Source organism: Carya illinoinensis, chromosome 2, assembly GCF_018687715.1.
Source record: "Carya illinoinensis cultivar Pawnee chromosome 2, C.illinoinensisPawnee_v1, whole genome shotgun sequence".
Taxonomy (NCBI): Eukaryota; Viridiplantae; Streptophyta; class Magnoliopsida; order Fagales; family Juglandaceae; genus Carya; species Carya illinoinensis.
In genome coordinates this window covers 36,571,106-36,587,799 of record NC_056753.1, presented here as the reverse complement: position 1 = coordinate 36,587,799, position 16,694 = coordinate 36,571,106, and the positions used below count along the sequence as shown (strand labels likewise).

Sequence of the window (16,694 nt, the reverse complement as noted above, 5' to 3'; positions counted from 1 at the left end):
ACATCATAGAAATCAATTATGATATTGCGGAAGGAGTTGGGGAGTACGTTAATTAGGCTCATGCTCCTTCTAATTGTTTCAAAATAACAAAGCTTTCTCTCGATCTCTTGTTTTTCCTCCTCGATCATGACTTTAAGACATGGCATGATTACGCACATATGCATGCACCTGTTTTAAGACTCTCTCTCTCTATATATATATATATATATATATATTGTATATCTCTGTTGTGCATGAGTATTATTATGCCTTCGACAAAAGATTGTCTGACCTTTATATGTAATTATCTATCATGATTATTAATGACTTGTACCATAGTCTATCAAATAAAAGAAGTTCCTTAAAAAGGAAAATTTTTGAAGATGTGTTTAATTTATGGAATTTTCTGAAAATAGTTAAATGCATTAAAAATATGTTTAGATTGGAAAACTTTTCAAGAGATCATGTTTTTACTGAGATTCGACAAAAGTTGTGAGCACAGACGTAGGTATTGATCATCAGCAACAAATTTTCATAAAAATGGCGTCTGGTGTTGTTAGCTGCTAACTCTTCTAATTTCCCTGCTAACTCTTCTAATTTCCCTGGTCCTGTTCTTCTAGTTATCAGTAATTAATTGCTGTTTTAACTCGGTACCAATGATGAGCTACTTCTAAACTAGCCAATCCCGATCGAGATCAATATTCTTTACATAGTTGATATATATATAGTAAGAAGATGCTACCTCGTTCACAAGATCGAGTAGTACCACATGCATGATATTGCGGTTTGTTTATGAAATTAATGCACATGATATGATCATCTTAATAAATTTCCTGCTAATTTGATTGGGCAAACCGAAAATCCTCTTTTCAGGGAGATGAGCCGGCCAATTGGATGAGAGGCAATGCAGCAGTACTCTTTTGGTCGATCGGTGAAGCTGAATGGATGGAATTTATTCGCAGTTGGCCAGGCTACGTAGATTGAAGTGGCCGGGAGGGATCGGACTAGCTATCTTGGGAAATAAGCGATCGATTGTACTAGTTTTAAATCTCTTCGTGATAAATAAAATATTAAAGATATATAGATGAGGAGTAAGAGATCAATATCCTCGATCGATGGAGTGAGTTGATGATCAAGATCAAGATCAAGATCGAATGATTTTTTACAGCTAATTGTTGTCGTACTTACGTGCTTTTTTATCATCTAATAAAAAATTATTTATATATATATGAATTAATTCGTTAGTAGTAAATATTGGCAGAGCTGTACGTTTTGGATTAATATTGATTGATTCCTTTACTTGAAGGATTAATATTGTAGTTTTTATTATTATATAAGCATATATATGAAAATTGTTAAATTAACTGTGAGTGAGTCTCTACTATCACGTTAAAGTACTATCACTTATCCTAAAAATTTAAAGTACTGATTAGAAAATATAAATTTAATTATTTATATTATATCTTAATAAAAATATCTTCATTTCATACAGATCTCATGATGGCCACGTAATAAGTAAAGCTAGCTTAAGAACCGCCGGCATGTGTTGATAAATAATGAGGAATATGGTTCGATTATAGGGCTAGGACGTTTTAATATGATATTATGCATGTAGCATGTTCATCCACATGGTCCCCATAAAGGGACATCAAGCTTTTCACCCACTAGACAGCGCCATTGAATCATGATCTCGATCTAAGTACGTAGCACCCACATACACCACCTTTTTTTATATTGCAATAAGAAGCTTTAGATGAGAGATAATGATCGTGTCATGTGTTTGTGCCCTCTCCAACCTGATCTTTAGTTCATTTGATCAGCTGTTCATACATGAGAGATACATGAATCATGTAACATTCTTAAAATCCCATTATTATTGATGTTACATCAGACAATCTCTTCAAAGCAAATATCTTGCGTTTTTTAATTGAAGAACCTGTCATTGTCCATTTAATAATTATTGGAGGTATAAAAAAAAGGGATAATTTAGTTATTTTGCGACAAATTAGCATCATGATTTCCGGCATTCAACAATTTAGATTAATATATGCAATTAATAAGCTTTAAACATTTAGATTATGATGTTTTATAGGATGGATGGATGCTAGATTATGAAGCTTTGGCACCTCTGTCGAGAGTTACGGCTTCGTAACACCACTTGAATTTTTTGTGCATGAATCATTAATGCATCGTACGTTCGAAGTCGAACAGCTAATTAAGTTTCATTTCTGATTTTATTTTTTTATTGCATTGCAATTAACGTTTTTTTGGAATATGTTTGTTGGGATTTTTCATCTCTATGTATTGTAATTTTATTTTTATTTTTTTCCATGAAATATATATATATATATATATATATATATCGTTCTACCATATCAAACAACTAATTACCGATCGAATATTCTCAAAATAATTCCTTGCTTCTTTCTTCTACATGAGACATGCAATTACAACCATCTCTATAATGTCATTATAGGAGGCAATTTCCCATACTTGTATGCATGAAGAAGTGACGGCTTTAGGCAAATGAAAGAGTGATTGGGTACGTATGAACGTAAAATGTCCTTTCTTGGGGGACAGGGTCCCATATCAGTTATTGCACTTAGGAACGTACAATTGGTGACAGTAATGGCTAACCGAAGGAGAGCTTCAACCAAGAGAGTAAAACTCGACCGCGCGCACTCAATTAATTGGTATGGGGCGGTGCTCTAGCTAGCTATCTGATGCAAGTTCTAGGATCAAATTAAAGATGAAATATATAGTTAGATTATTGTGTTAACAGGCATATCCCTAGCTCAACATTCCAAAGATCAAAAATCAGATCAGCATGTTATAGTTGGAAGGTTAGCTGCAAATTCGAAAGATTCTCATAGCTTGCTCATATTAAGTTTTAGATGAAAAGAAGTGATCAGTACCTTAGAGACTATGTAATATTTATGTTTGGCTGTACATGATATGCATGCTAGTATAATCTTTCCTTTAATTTGTATAGTATTGTAACTCGTACCAAGAGTACGTTGCATATATATTCATGTATAAAATTAATAGAAACATGCACTGCATGGTTTGGTCTGGAAAACCAAACCATTTCTCTGTCCAATTTTTTCGGTTTGAACGACGTAAGCGAGAATGATATTATACCTTTTAATATTATAGCACAATATTATTCAATTGAAAGTTATTGATCATGGGAGAACAAAACACGTGCAAGCTGTCATGTACGTACTGATCAGGTCAATTGCTTTTTGAGGAAAGAACAGGCTGCATGTTCGTCATAGGTTGTTCACGTGAATTGAGTGCCACATATAAAATCTATGTGCATTAATGCATGCTTGCCGACACTATTTTTCCCATGATGTACATGATATAATATTAATATAAATTCGCAAAGAATTGATTTTTCGTTCTATATAATTTGTGGTGCAGAACTTATAATTAACATGTCAATGAACGTCGCTATCGATCTAAAATATAGGACCGAGCAATGTCATCAAATATTAGACCCGACCATTTATTATTTTGTGAAGGGGACCAAAGAATTCATGCCAATTTATTAAATTTATAAGTTTATAACTCTTTGAATTAAGTGCTCTCTCTCTCTCTCTCTCTCTCTCTCTCTCTCTCTCTCTCTCTCTCTCTCTCTCTCTCTCTCTCTCTCTCTCTCTCGTAATTAGAACTAGAAATTACGATCTGATTATCAAATACATCGATGTCCCTAAGTTTCTACTTTAAAAAGTATAGAATTTTTTTTTCCCGAAATATTTTAGCTTCACAAAGTAGTGGATCCTATCCCTCTCGGGCAATAACATTATTCAGAACTACCTAACGTGCTTAATTTGAGATCTCTCTATGTATCATCTGTTAGACTTGTCATTTGATCAATTTTCTCTTCTTTCTTCTTTCTTCTTCTTTTTTTTTTCTACTCCATACTATTGATGGGGTTTGGCATTGGACATAATTTAAATTAATTATGGCGGCTAATTTAATTTAATGTATAATCGAAACAAGAAAGATAAAAGATTCTCCCAAAATACAAAGAAAACAACCATGTTTTCAATGGAGAATTATCAAAACTTCATAGTTGTCCAACTAAACCCACAAGCCAAGTTGAAATAGCTGTAAATTCAAAAATATCATAATTTTACTAAAAATAGAAAAATTCCAATAAACACGTCAAAAATAAATATGTAATTAAAGAAGCAATCTGACAAAAATTTTGCCAAAACCAAGTTCAAAATCATTTCTTAACCGAGAAACGAAATATTATCATAATAGGTAAAAAAAAATTTAAAGTTGGAGATTTGAAAGGAAAACAGCTTATTTTGGACTCGAAACCATGCATACTAATCGTAGGTAAGTGACCACGGCATGAGTCTCGAAAAGAGCTATTCGAATTAGAGTTATATACGAAAATCCGATACCCATAATTAAAGTTATAGCTAAAATACTAACACATACTCAAAACCATCCCAAATCAAACAAAATCATTATTTTCTATTATCTTTGTACTGATATGATGTCTCGAGATAGTTCAGTACCATCAACATGCAATCTATTCAACAACATCTGAGTCGGATCTCTTGCTTCAAAGTTTCAATTAAAAAAATAAATATTACAGTAGCTCTACAGATAATAAAAAGAATTTCATAAAACTAAATCAACAAACTTGTAATTTTACACTAAGATATAAAATTAATTTTTTTTTGCTTGAAATTGTAATTACGCTTACTCCAAACGTAAAGAGACGTCGTACAGTGGCGCCAGAATTCAAGCTGGTCAGGCTTCCGCTACGGGAACCGAGGTCTGTCGCACACTGTGGACCGAGCCCTGGCCTGCTATTAATAATATTTTTTTGATCTGCTACTCGCACGAATGGGTGCACGTGCGGTTCTATTGTCAAAAAGTGAGTTTAATGACATTAGCGACATTGACCCTCAGAAGAGATCGGAAGAGGGAGGCCAGGGTCGACGTCGGAGATAATTAATTAGAGGGCTACGATTAAAGGCGTACAAACGGGGCAACTTCACATGCATTGCTCAGTTGCTTTGTGGCTGTTTCTGTGTTTTTGGCGTATAGCTTTGCAAGCGAAAGTGATTGACATGAAGTTAAAACCACCACGTTCCCCAGCTGCTTAACAGCTCAGCTATATATGCATGTTTTGTTGTCTTTTCATAAGATATTTGTATTTATTTATACTGTTTTTAGGCTTTAAATTTTACTAAAGGAGAATATCTTGAAGAAATCCAAGTTACTCCTGCAACTCCCCATTAGATGGGAAAATATCAAATCATTAAACCAACTAACCAGCCACGTGCAACGTTTTGCTTGCCAACGCCAAGAAATTTGCATAAATCACTTAATTCACCACTGCCAGCTGATCACAGGCTGCGCCTTTTGGGCCATGCCTGTAATATCTTGAAACCCATGCATGCAAGATTCCCCCTCGTAATTAATTAACACGTTCAAGTTTCTACTGACATTCCAACCTCAGGATCAAAAGAAATGTTACATCACCCTCCATGCCATGCGCAGGTGAAAGCATACACTCATATCAGTCTACGAAAACCCATGCTCCGCCATGTACAGATCAATTTATGTTTCTAATAAAATTAAACATCGGAGACTTTCTACCGTGTTATGGATGGGGAGGGGTTTCCTGATTCCCTTTGCGCTGGAGCTGTTGGCGAGGTTGATATCGGTTTGAAAAATAAGTATTTATAATAAGTTATTTATGATTATTTGTAATTAAATAATTATTTTAATAAAAAATAATTCGGAGTAAAATAAATAATTTTCTTGATGAAAGTCTGAAACCCATTCCTCTATTTTTCGTCAAATTTCCTTTTTATTTTTTAATAAGGCCGGTGTGCTGCAAGTGGACTTGAGAACTCTTTAATAAAGTAAACACGTGCATGACACTCTTAAGGAAAAAAAAAAAAAAAAAAAAACAGGTGCATGACACAGGATGTTTTCGGCGTATAAGTGTATTAACTGTTAAAAATATAATATAAATAATGAAATTTGAAATTAAAAAACTAATTTCAAAATACGACAAACATTTAATGAATTAACTTCCTCCAAGCGGTGGTCAGTGATAAGTTTGACGGAAAATGTTAGGCAAATTCTGTTGAATTTTTAGTGGGTTTGGTTGCTTTATAATACAACTGTTGTTGCATGCTAGTTGCATGTCCTCTAGTGCCCAATACTTTATTCGAATATTGAAGCAGCATTTCAAGACTTTTTTCAACCCCATGCATGTGACATGTCCCCTCACCAATCATTCCCCAATCGACTCAGTTATTCATCTATAGCTTAATTTTCACAGAACTAAGCTAGCAACAGCGCAAAAGAATTCTGACCCTGCCACACGTGAATGCGTAAAATCAACGACAAAACTCCTACGCCAACAAGTGCAACGACATATTCACACTACTGACAGAACCATCGATCATGTTGTTGGAACTGACATCAGGAATTATTAATGCTGGAGATTATGCGATACAATGATAAAAGCCTGAGCAATAGGTTAAAATCGTGATTGGCATAAAAACACAAGAAAATAAAAGAAGATAGGTTTTGTGTTGCCATTGTGGGTGGCTTTTCTTTTAGCTTTAGCTTTAGCTTTTGGTTGATGATGATGATGATGGCGCTTGTAGTCCACTTTGGCGTGTCGGAAGCGACCATGTGGCCATCATGTTTTGGCTTTCCGGCAACATGTTCCGACATCAACACGTGTGAATCATGGTTAATTTCTAGGTGTCCGCATGATCATGTTCCGACATTTCAAAGCCGGATTGTACCCTATAACTGTGTATAATAATGGGTTAAAAAAAGTCTCTTGCTTTTTATATACAAGGATCAGCTTAAGATGGACAATGATTTGATAAGACTTCTTCACCATTTGATTAGGAAAAAAAAAAAAGACTTCTTCACCATTTGATTAGGAAAAAAAAAAAGACTTCTTCACCATTAAACGAACAGTTAATTTTCAGCTCAATATATATATGGACCACAGGAAACTCGCATCCAAATTGATCGAACGGCAGGTAACCTGCCATAAGAAAAGCTTAGATGATAATCACAAATTGTTATTCGGGTGAATCTGCAGGTAGCTTGGGTTGGAGTAATGGCATCATGGGTGGGCTGTGTTTCAGAACCAATTTAAAAAACGTAATATATTTCTTGAAAAGGGTAGGCCCATTTTGACCGATCTCGGATGTGTTTAGTACGTTGAGCATGTTTTATGGATCCTATATATGGGCTTCACATGGAACCAGTCGTTGGAAGTACGCACTTCTCAACTACCTGTTTCTCTCATGAATTGATCGGCAACACGTCGTGATCCGTGGACGTGGCTGACAACTGTGCTGGGAATCCACGGACGTGGATACGAGCCCCTGGTGTTGAACAGAAGCAACGGACAGGGAATATGCCGCCGAGTCTAGACGTGAATCTATGATCCAACACTAATATCGACCGACCTAATATCAACCTGAAAGTTATAGTTAAGCATGGTTGAATTCTTGTAGAATTTTAATATCTGTGTCAGATTGATATTGTAGGGCAATCCAAGTACTGCAGATACAAGAAACAGATGAGGAATTATTATAGATACACGTGAACTTTCAACTGACGAGGGTGGTTACATAAGCAGTCTGTAAGGGTTGCATTTTCAATCTCAGGTAATCAACCTTTATAAAAACATGCCCAAATGTACAACAGTACAAGGTCTATAGCTCGTGCACTGGACACTTCACATAATCAAATTACATGGCATGCAAGATTCAGTCATCGTCCTCATCCTCGTCATCATCTTCTTCCTATACACAAGTAAAAGCCAACTTGTGTTAGGAGAGATTCATATAAATGAAACAATCTGATGGATAATGGAGGGTAAATAGACAGCCAGTAGGTATATACGATAATGATAACAAGTTAACAACAACAAAAAAGTCAAGTACTGCTTACAAACCAATTGCCCCTTTCAGTTTTTACCAACAGCAGGCCAAATAAGTTCACAAGTTCGCAACTCTCCACCTAGGCAGAAGGGTAGTTCTCTCATGCATTCAGTAAAGCTAATTGTTTTCAATCCAAGGATGCGCGTAGGAGGCAGGTAAAACAAATTCTCTAATCAATATGATGAACAAAAAATACAGAGAAACACAAAAAATGAGGTTCAGAAAACTTGAGTTGTCAGTGATTTGATATGGACACAGAGAGACAGAGGAGAAGTAAAACAAGGGTGGTAGGATATTGTCTCATGATGGATAACTGATGACATTGAATTGTTTACGTAAATCTAGAATAATTCAGTGTCGAGTGCTTTAAAATTTGAATGCTTATGCTGCTAAATGGATTATTTCAAAGTGCAGTTTATATTTCTAACTGGACAACCAAAAACGTAAGCAATGGTTAGAAATTAGGAAAATGAGAAAATTTCTTTTACTATTAGATGAAAACCACTACAGTAAGGCCTGAAAGGAAGGATATGCAGCTAGTACATGGAGTTTTAGAGTGTAGCTACCTCCCCACTTTCCCCATCATCTTCATCATTCAGTGCAGATTTTGACTGTTCATCTTCATCATCATTGACACTTTCCTGAGTTAACAATTGAGTCAAGAGACTAAAAGAAGTAGCAAAGGATGAAGCCTTAGATTCTCCTAAACAAATGTTCCAAAACCTTACCTGTTTTTTGTTGTATGCTATCATAAGCTTCTCATAATCTGACTTCTTTTGCGCAGCTTTCACTTCATATGGAGATTTATCCTGCCAAAATCGATTCCAATAAAATATCAGTTAAGAAATGCAAAGAGCATCTATATTTCTGTAGCTACGAATCATGTAAGGAGAATAGAACTTACAGCACTAAAAAAACTTAATACCCTTTCCATAACTAGCTAGTTATAACAACCAGTTCACATATCTACTAAATTTCCAACTTGCAAAATCAGTCAAGGAACACATGCATATGTCCATTTCCGTCATCCAGTCCAGTCCTTTCCTCAGCCAAAGCAATACAAATTAGTTAAGGGCACCTGTAGGCTACACAAGACTGGCATTTGCCTGGCCACACCACTGAAGTTCCTAAATCTTCGAACATCTGCTTGGTGCGTAGCCAGGTCTAGTTGAAGCAATAGTGAAAGGTTTATGCAGCGCCTTTACAAACAGAATCCACAGGCTTTCAAGTTAAATTAACCAGCTTCAGAGGCAATTGCACGACTTATTGTCCTCAATTCATTTTAAACAGTTCAAGTACCTTTCAAGGGAAACACTAGAGTACTTACCGCAGCAGACATGGATTTCCACTTCCCACCCCCTGCTTTCCCAACCTTCAGCACAGCATCGAGTAGCTAGATTAGTTTCTATTCCAGATAAAATGGCTTATCAAAAACTCTCACAACACATGGAACTGATACGGACACATAATATTAGGAAGCTGCTTACAACTGAAACAGCCTTCTCGTTGGGATGCTCTTCCTTGTAAGTCTTTCTGAACTCTTCACTGCAGTAATTCCATTGTATGCTTTCAGTAAGTCTTTACGAATATGAAAAGGAAAACCCTGCACGCCAACCATTGGAAAAAGGATAGACTTACAGAAAAACAAAAAAGGCAGTAGCAGGCCTCTTTGGTTTGTTAGGATCTTTCTTGTCCAATTTTGTTTTCTTGGCCCATTTCAAGTGACTCTTATCAGCCTTAACTGCTGCCTTTCGCTTTCCAACCTTTCTGAAAATGGAAAACACGAAGACAACAGCATTCACTAAAGAATGAAACAAGGATGTCCCTAAGACTTGCTAATCAATATTCCACGTTGAACCTAACATTACAAAATCTGACGAGAGGTGGCACTTAAAATAACCAAGTTATTCAGAAAACATCGATGGATACAAAATTTAACAGACATGAATAGTACCTCTCCTCAACTGGCTTTGATACTTCCAATTTGTCCTTCCTTGTTGACGCTTTTCCCTTCGCAACCTTCATTTCAATATAAAGATCCCTGACATAACATAATTCGATCAAAGACAAGTCTATGCAGGACACCATTACCTAACTAGCAGATGAAGAAATGGAAATTATTTGAGTTTGGCTAAACTTCGATCATCACGATTGCAGTCCACGCAAGAGATGATTGTCATCGTTACCCAATTTATTCCTACATATGTTAAGATGTGTTTAGCGCGACATCTGAGTTTGGTTTCAGTAGCAGTGATCACATAAGGTATTACTTTTGATTGTTGAAGCTCTCATGCGCAGAATAAATGTTAATTCTTCGATGCATAAGCCACAAAGTACAATACTTTTGCCCTTTATTTTTACCAAAAGAAGATTGAGGTTGACCGTCTAAACACATCACATGTCAGCAGGCTCTTTCTTTCTCTTTCTTTTCTTCTATTTTCTTTGCAAGTAGCGCATGGCAGCTTAAAATAAATAACTCCTATAACAACTGAGACAAGATACCCAAAAAAAGAGTCTAAAGTTCATAACTTTGTAAATAAATAAGCCCAAACTCAAAGGAACAAATTTGGTACCCATTTTATTTACTCGAAGCTTGAAAAATACCCATCAACGGGGAGGAAGAGAAAAGAAAAAACATTTGATATAGCCGATGAATATCTTCACCATAGCGTGCCAATTTTGCAATTAAAATTTAATAAAACTATTAAAAACAGAAACCGGACGTACCTCTTTGATGGAAGAGAAAAGGGTATGACAAAAACAGAGCAAAAATACCAAATCCAAAGACAGGGTAAAGCGATGATCGGGCCAAAGATGCCAAGATGATATTTGTGGAAGGTTCATCAAGTCGACACGTGGCAACGTTTCGGGGCGACTTTGGTGCGTGCTTGTTTTCGCCCACCCCTCCGGGGTTTTCAGCTCAAGTTGCTCTGCTGCAATACGACGTACTGTTTTCGATTTTCTCTCTGATCTTTGAGTTGGGAGAACTGCCGTTTGTTGTTGCTTAAAAATTAAGGCCAACATTGCAAGTTTGCACGGCCCAAGAGGGAAGAAAATAAATTTAAGAAAAATTCTATTATTCGTCCCATAAATCACACATTATATTTTTTTATTAAATATGTAGTATATAGATAATAAATAAAAAAATTTAATTAATTTAAAATTAAAATTAAAAATTTTAAAAATTTTAAAAAATTAAATTAAATATAATATATGAGATGATAAATAACAAAACTCTAAATTTAAAACAATAAAATTAAAAAATAAAGAGTTATTTGCAAATTATAGGCCGCATATAATAATCGAAAAATATATTAACAAGTCTATTTTTTGACACCTCGATACCATTGAATTTTATTCTACAATTATAATACGAGTAATGATATATATACTTCAAATTTTATGTACAAATTCATTTTATTAATTCTTTTAAAAAATTTAAATTTGATAATTTCCTATATTTCATAGCTAACACGTGAATAAATAAGTTTTTCTTAACGTTTCTTTTATAATAAATACATTACCAATTTAGTTTCTTGGTGAGTAGAATAAGCCCTACAATTATTACAAAATAAACAAGTAAAGTCGGAAGGAGCTATTGGATGGCTAGTTTTCAATTATGGGCATTTTTTTTTTTGTTTGTAATTTTGTCATTTTGTAACCAATTGACATAAGTAGATCATATTCACGATTTTGCTTTCAACTTTTAGTTGACTGAAGGTTGGATTTATTATACTAATATAAACAATTGCATCATTACAAGATTAGGTTTGGTACCAAACGTAAGATATTTCATTCAACAGAGCATCCACTTACATAAAAAACTGCCCTTTTTTTTTTTTTTTTGGTTCTATTTTTACTCAAGGATCCAAGAATTGATCTGAACACTTAAAGCTGATGTTTCAACATACATTCCAAGGGGAAAAAAAAAAAAAAATGTTAACGGACTTGTACAAGCAAAATTAGGGGCTGGACAAAGAATTTGTTTCGGAGTTTGAGTAAAGAACTCGAAGGCACGTTTGGCAGTAGAAAATAATAATTCCTCAAAATAGAAAAACTAGTAATTCCTTTAAATAAGATTAATGCTATGTATAATAGTAGATTATACAAGTATCGTATAATTATTTTTAAAAAAATAATTAAATTTATTATTAAAAAATTAATATTTTTATATACATTCTGTATTTAAATATTTTTTTCAAAACGATTACGTGGCGCTTACATAGTTTACGATTATAAATATTATTTTTTTATTTAAAAGATTGTCTATGATGAATTTGGGTGTTGAGAATAATTATGAATAGTAATAAAAAAATATGTAACAAATAATAATAAAATAATAAATAAAAATAAAAAATATATAAAAATTAATAAATAATAATAATAAAATAATAAATAATAATAATAAATATTGAGAATACTGAAATATTCTTAAACGCTGCCTGAGTGAAGTTTTTTATTCAATCCGAATTTAATTTAAGATTTTTATCACGCATAATTATATAAATAGAATTATAATTATATAAAATAATATTTTATATAGTTTTAAAACGCAAAAGATCCGAATATTCCCTTTAAAAACATAAATTCACCGTTAAAAAATAGTAAATTTAAAAATTCATTAATTTATTTACAAAGATTTCCCAGTTGCCTATCGTAGCATTATTTAAATAAAAAATGATATTTATAATCATAGTTGTACAAGTGATATGTAGTCGTTTTGAAAAAAATAAATTAATATAAAATATATATGAAAAAAAATTAACTTTTTAATCGTGAATTTTATTTTTTTATAAAGTAATTATATGAGATTTATAATTTTACGACTGTGTATAATATTCTCTTTATTTAAATATAAATAATATTTTTTACTACAGCGCAACGCACCAGATTCAACATGTATTCTTTACGTGGCTTATATCTATTGGTTGCCGTTGTTCACTCCATCGGATAAATCTCTTTGAAGTTATTCTCTTTCTCCAATTAAGTTATTAACTGTGGCATTTTCCAAAGAGCTATGGCCAGACCTACCGAAAGAATCTAGCCTCGGGAGAGAGGGAAAAAAAACCGTAGTATACACGTCTTGTCTTGTCAGGGTTCACTTTTACAGACTCAGTAATTTAAAACGGATGGAATGTGATGGCTTCTCGGTCCGCGTTTATTGCAACTACAGCCTACACCGAAAGCAAGGGTAATATTCAGCGAATCTAGTTTTCTTCTTTCTCTTGCATCTCCCTTTTGCTTTCTTTGGGCACAACTGCTTCATCTTCTCTTATTTTTTGACGTGCCTTTTCATTCAAGCTAGTGTTTTTATTTTTCTGTCCACTTTCTCAACGACCACCCTCCTTCTGATTTTTCATACGCTCTTCGGTTTTGTTTGATAGATTCGGGTTATATAAGATCTTTGTGAGAAGGCATGGGGAGGTTGTTTGTGGTGAATCTCGAGGGGAAGATCTATAGCTGCAAGTACTGCGGGACCCATCTTGCACTTTCTGAAGACATCGTTTCCAAGGTTGCTTTTGATCACTTGCCTTCTTTTAATTAGTTAAACGTCTCTAACTTGGGACATCGATGGAATTTGCATCGGGGTGTTGTTGATTTGCTTGGTTATACCGTTTTTCAACTCGTTTGTTTGCTCTTTGATGAATTTTGTACTTGCATTTGTTTAAAAGTATGTTTATGGGATAATCAATACTGAATTGCATATGGTAATATCGTTTTTTAATAAGTTAGTTTATCGGTAATCTTTTTTGATTAGTAAACTCTATTGATAGTACAAAAGATTAGTAGGATTTTTATCATTGTGGAGAACTAAGTTAAGATCTGAACAATGAGAAAAAAAAAATATATATATATATATATTTAGGTGTGTGATCATCATTACATAGCAGTATTTCGTTCATTATGGGTAGTAAGTAATTGGTAAATCTGCTTATTTGGTTGAGTATTGATCAGACTGTTGGAGTATTTTGACCTCCAAAATTAGGGTTGATTCAGGCATTATGTCTTTTGATTGTAATAATGTACATATGATTCTTGTTTTTAAGTACGCTCAAAAGCGAGCTTGAGCTTGATAAGGCTTCCCGAGTCATGTAATCTAGGATATTGTGATTAGAATCCTGATTGCTTGCATTCCCGATACAATATAGTTATTTGTGATCTAGAAGCTCAGGGGATCTATCTCTTTCTCTCGCTCTGTTTGTAATTTCTTCATGGCAGGTTGTTTGTTTAATTGTATTTGGGGTTTAAATTGATTCTAATGCTTCATTGTTGGATATCACATATTTACCTTCTGTATCTTAGGCCATGTTTTGGGAAGGAAGATGAGTTGAGAACATCTCATTTCATCTTGAAACTTCTTATAAATTCATTACCAAACATCACTCAAATACAAAACACTTTAATTTCAAATTTTTAACCTTTTCATCTAATCATTACAATTTTCCCAAACTTCCAAACAAAACATAAAAGATTATACAAATTTTTCAAAATTCAAAATAAAAAGAATATTCAAACAATTTTTTAACTTTATAATATTTATATATTCAACTCTTTCTCTCTCTCTCTCTTCCCAAATCCATAAAACATCTTAACTCAAACTATTTCACTACCATTCATGAAATTCTCATCTCATCTCATTACCCAAACATGCCCTTAATGAGGTAAAATACGTATGAAAAAATCTAAATTGGGGTGTAATGATAGTAATCATCCCCAACAGTATTAAAATTTGGGTATGTTTTTTAATTGAGAAGTGAATTTCTTGTATGTTTGTGTCTTCAACTTGTGCTTCTTAACCTATCAAAATGGTTTTTAATCAGCTTCTAGTTGTATGAACTGCATGCATACAGAGGGAGCATAGACGACTTTCTCAGAACTTCAGGAATGTTTCTAATAAGGGAGAACTATCTTTGTCATTTTTATTTTTTGAGAAAAGCATCTATAACATTTTGACCATAATTGTGTCTTGCAAATTCATATAGATGCTTTTAAGCTTGGATACACAAGTCTATGTGTATATGTGCACGAATGTCTATCACCACAAGTAATACAATTGAACAGGACTAATTGGCGCCAGTTACTTTCTACATGTTTAATTTCCACCGTCCAACAACTGTTGATTGAGAGTTCTATAATTAGCAGATTTTCTGATTACATGTTCTGCGTGTGTTGTTTTTTTTCAGTCTTTCCAATGCAGGCATGGGAAAGCTTATCTCTTCAAGAAGGTGTAAGTTTCTTTAATTTTGGGCATATCATCATCATACAATAACACCAAGTAATCTGCCTATAGCTATTTTTGAATTGGACCAAAAACTCTAAAACTTGCCAATGAAAAATTTCAAGTTACAAATATTGTACTGATTGACCAAGAAAATGCTGTGCTATTGAAACATACTACTGTTTTGTGCTTCAAGAGACATGAACAAGATCCAGTTTGTACATATTATGCTCATTCTGGAACTGTCTAAAGATATACATTTTCTCAGTTGCCTTTACGCTTTACTTATCATATATGGTTAAATGAACTTGGTTTGTTGTCTGTAAGAAGTTGTTTTTCTTTATTTGCACCTATGTTTTTTTGTATCATTTTCGATCCTTAGCTGATTCGAGTAAATGGGATATTCCTGGAGGAGATGATTAATATGGCCAGCCCCACTCACATGCTTATTTGAAATCATAATAATTGATGCATTTTCTTTTTGGTTTCATTCTCATCCCCTATTCTTGACAGAGTGAATGTGTCTGTTGGTGAAAAAGAGGAGAGATTGATGATGACTGGGATGCACACTGTTGCAGACATATTTTGTGTTGGATGTGGATCGATAGTAGGGTGGAAATATGTAAGATTTAGAGGCAGGGAGTTAAAAAAATTTTGGTCCATATTTGTTCTGTGATAGCTGTTTTGATGGGTTTTTGTTTCCTTTTTCTTTTTCAGGAGACTGCCCACGAAAAGAGCCAGAAGTACAAGGAAGGAAAATCTGTGCTTGAGCGGTCGGTAGATACTTGGAGAAAGAAAATTCTGATTTTATGTATTATTATTATTATTATGGGTTAATGATGGTTGTAGAGTTCATTATTTTTGAGCAGGTACATGGTGTCAGGTCCTGATGGAAGCAATTACTGGGTAAGCCATGGAGCACATAGTGGTGGCAGTGATGCAGATGATGTTTGACAACTTCATTTTCAATTGTGCATTTTTTAATCCCCAGTCTTCTTATTTCAACTCGTGAAATGCGAACTTGAAATTCCTAATTTCGGATGCTGGCCCAACTGTCAGTAATGGAAGCATTTCCTTTTAAAAAAATTAATTAAAAGTATTTGTTGTTGATTCCAATTTTGTTGTTGTTCGGGCATCCGTTGAATCCCCTATTACTTTTTAAATTGACCAGTTTCTGCCCTGTTTGGATTGAAAAATGATATAATCCATCTCATTTTATTATTACAAGTTTTTTAAAATTTTATGTAAAATATAATAAACAATTAAATTTTTTTAAATTTTAAAATAATAATATTAAAAAATAATATTTTATTTAATTTTTAATTCAAATCATCTCATTTTAACTCTCTATTCAAACCACTCCTGACGTCGATTGGGTGTAGTAGGTGCCCTGTAGTTGTTTCTTTGTAGTCGGTAGAATAGGAACCTAGTGATCTATTCTTTATGAACTCACACCAGAAATACTAGGATTGCAGCCACTGTTAATCGGTTTTTAAGGGTCGCAAAAATTTTAAGTACAGTCATTTTTATGCACTCTT

The 16,694-nt window shown here is 33.8% G+C and overlaps 2 protein-coding genes across 10 annotated transcripts; one reads left to right on the top strand and one right to left on the bottom strand.

The window, feature by feature from the left end:
* Positions 1-7,561: 7,561 nt before the first annotated feature.
* Positions 7,562-10,936, bottom strand: LOC122301487 (high mobility group B protein 1-like). 8 transcript variants are annotated; one of them, XR_006240191.1, is made up of 9 exons: positions 10,665-10,936; positions 9,892-9,978; positions 9,576-9,704; positions 9,401-9,482; positions 9,265-9,309; positions 8,666-8,746; positions 8,481-8,578; positions 7,948-8,054; positions 7,562-7,799 (listed from the first exon to the last, which is right to left on the bottom strand). XR_006240191.1 is itself a non-coding variant. In XM_043112871.1 (8 exons), the coding sequence occupies exons 2-7, from the start codon at positions 9,960-9,962 to the stop codon at positions 8,489-8,491; spliced, it is 498 nt and encodes a 165-aa protein (XP_042968805.1). In that variant the 5' UTR covers positions 9,963-9,978; positions 10,665-10,936; the 3' UTR covers positions 7,562-7,799; positions 8,481-8,488. The 8 variants fall into 8 exon arrangements, 4 of the variants coding, with proteins under 4 accessions (XP_042968805.1, XP_042968803.1, XP_042968806.1 ...); XR_006240192.1 differs by having other exon boundaries at positions 7,952-8,054; XR_006240193.1 differs by having other exon boundaries at positions 8,504-8,578.
* A 2,037-nt stretch (positions 10,937-12,973) lies between these two features.
* LOC122301486 (protein yippee-like) lies at positions 12,974-16,272 on the top strand. Of its 2 annotated transcripts, XM_043112868.1 has the most exons (6): positions 12,974-13,128; positions 13,322-13,449; positions 15,122-15,165; positions 15,670-15,778; positions 15,874-15,929; positions 16,026-16,272. In XM_043112868.1, exons 2-6 carry the CDS (start codon positions 13,354-13,356, stop codon positions 16,108-16,110), a joined length of 390 nt encoding a protein of 129 aa, XP_042968802.1. In that variant the 5' UTR covers positions 12,974-13,128; positions 13,322-13,353; the 3' UTR covers positions 16,111-16,272. The 2 variants fall into 2 exon arrangements, with proteins under 2 accessions (XP_042968802.1, XP_042968801.1); XM_043112867.1 differs by lacking the exon at positions 12,974-13,128 and having other exon boundaries at positions 13,135-13,449.
* Positions 16,273-16,694: the final 422 nt, after the last annotated feature.

What these genes read in the sequence shown, in the direction of transcription:
- LOC122301486 (XM_043112868.1), top strand. Translation starts at nt 13,354, where the DNA reads ATGGGGAGGTTGTTTGTGGTGAATCTCGAGGGGAAGATCTATAGCTGC. An exon ending in CGATAGTAGGGTGGAAATAT is followed by an intron (nt 15,779 to 15,873) that starts GTAAGATTTAGA and finishes TTTCTTTTTCAG; the next exon opens with GAGACTGCCCACGAAAAGAG. An exon ending in GGAAAATCTGTGCTTGAGCG is followed by an intron (nt 15,930 to 16,025) that starts GTCGGTAGATAC and finishes ATTTTTGAGCAG; the next exon opens with GTACATGGTGTCAGGTCCTG.
- LOC122301487 (XM_043112869.1), bottom strand. Translation starts at nt 9,962, where the DNA reads ATGAAGGTTGCGAAGGGAAAAGCGTCAACAAGGAAGGACAAATTGGAA. An exon ending in TCAAAGCCAGTTGAGGAGAG is followed by an intron (nt 9,705 to 9,891) that starts GTACTATTCATG and finishes TTCCATTTTCAG; the next exon opens with AAAGGTTGGAAAGCGAAAGG. An exon ending in ATGATGGGGAAAGTGGGGAG is followed by an intron (nt 7,800 to 8,503) that starts GTAGCTACACTC and finishes ACTTGTGTATAG; the next exon opens with GAAGAAGATGATGACGAGGA.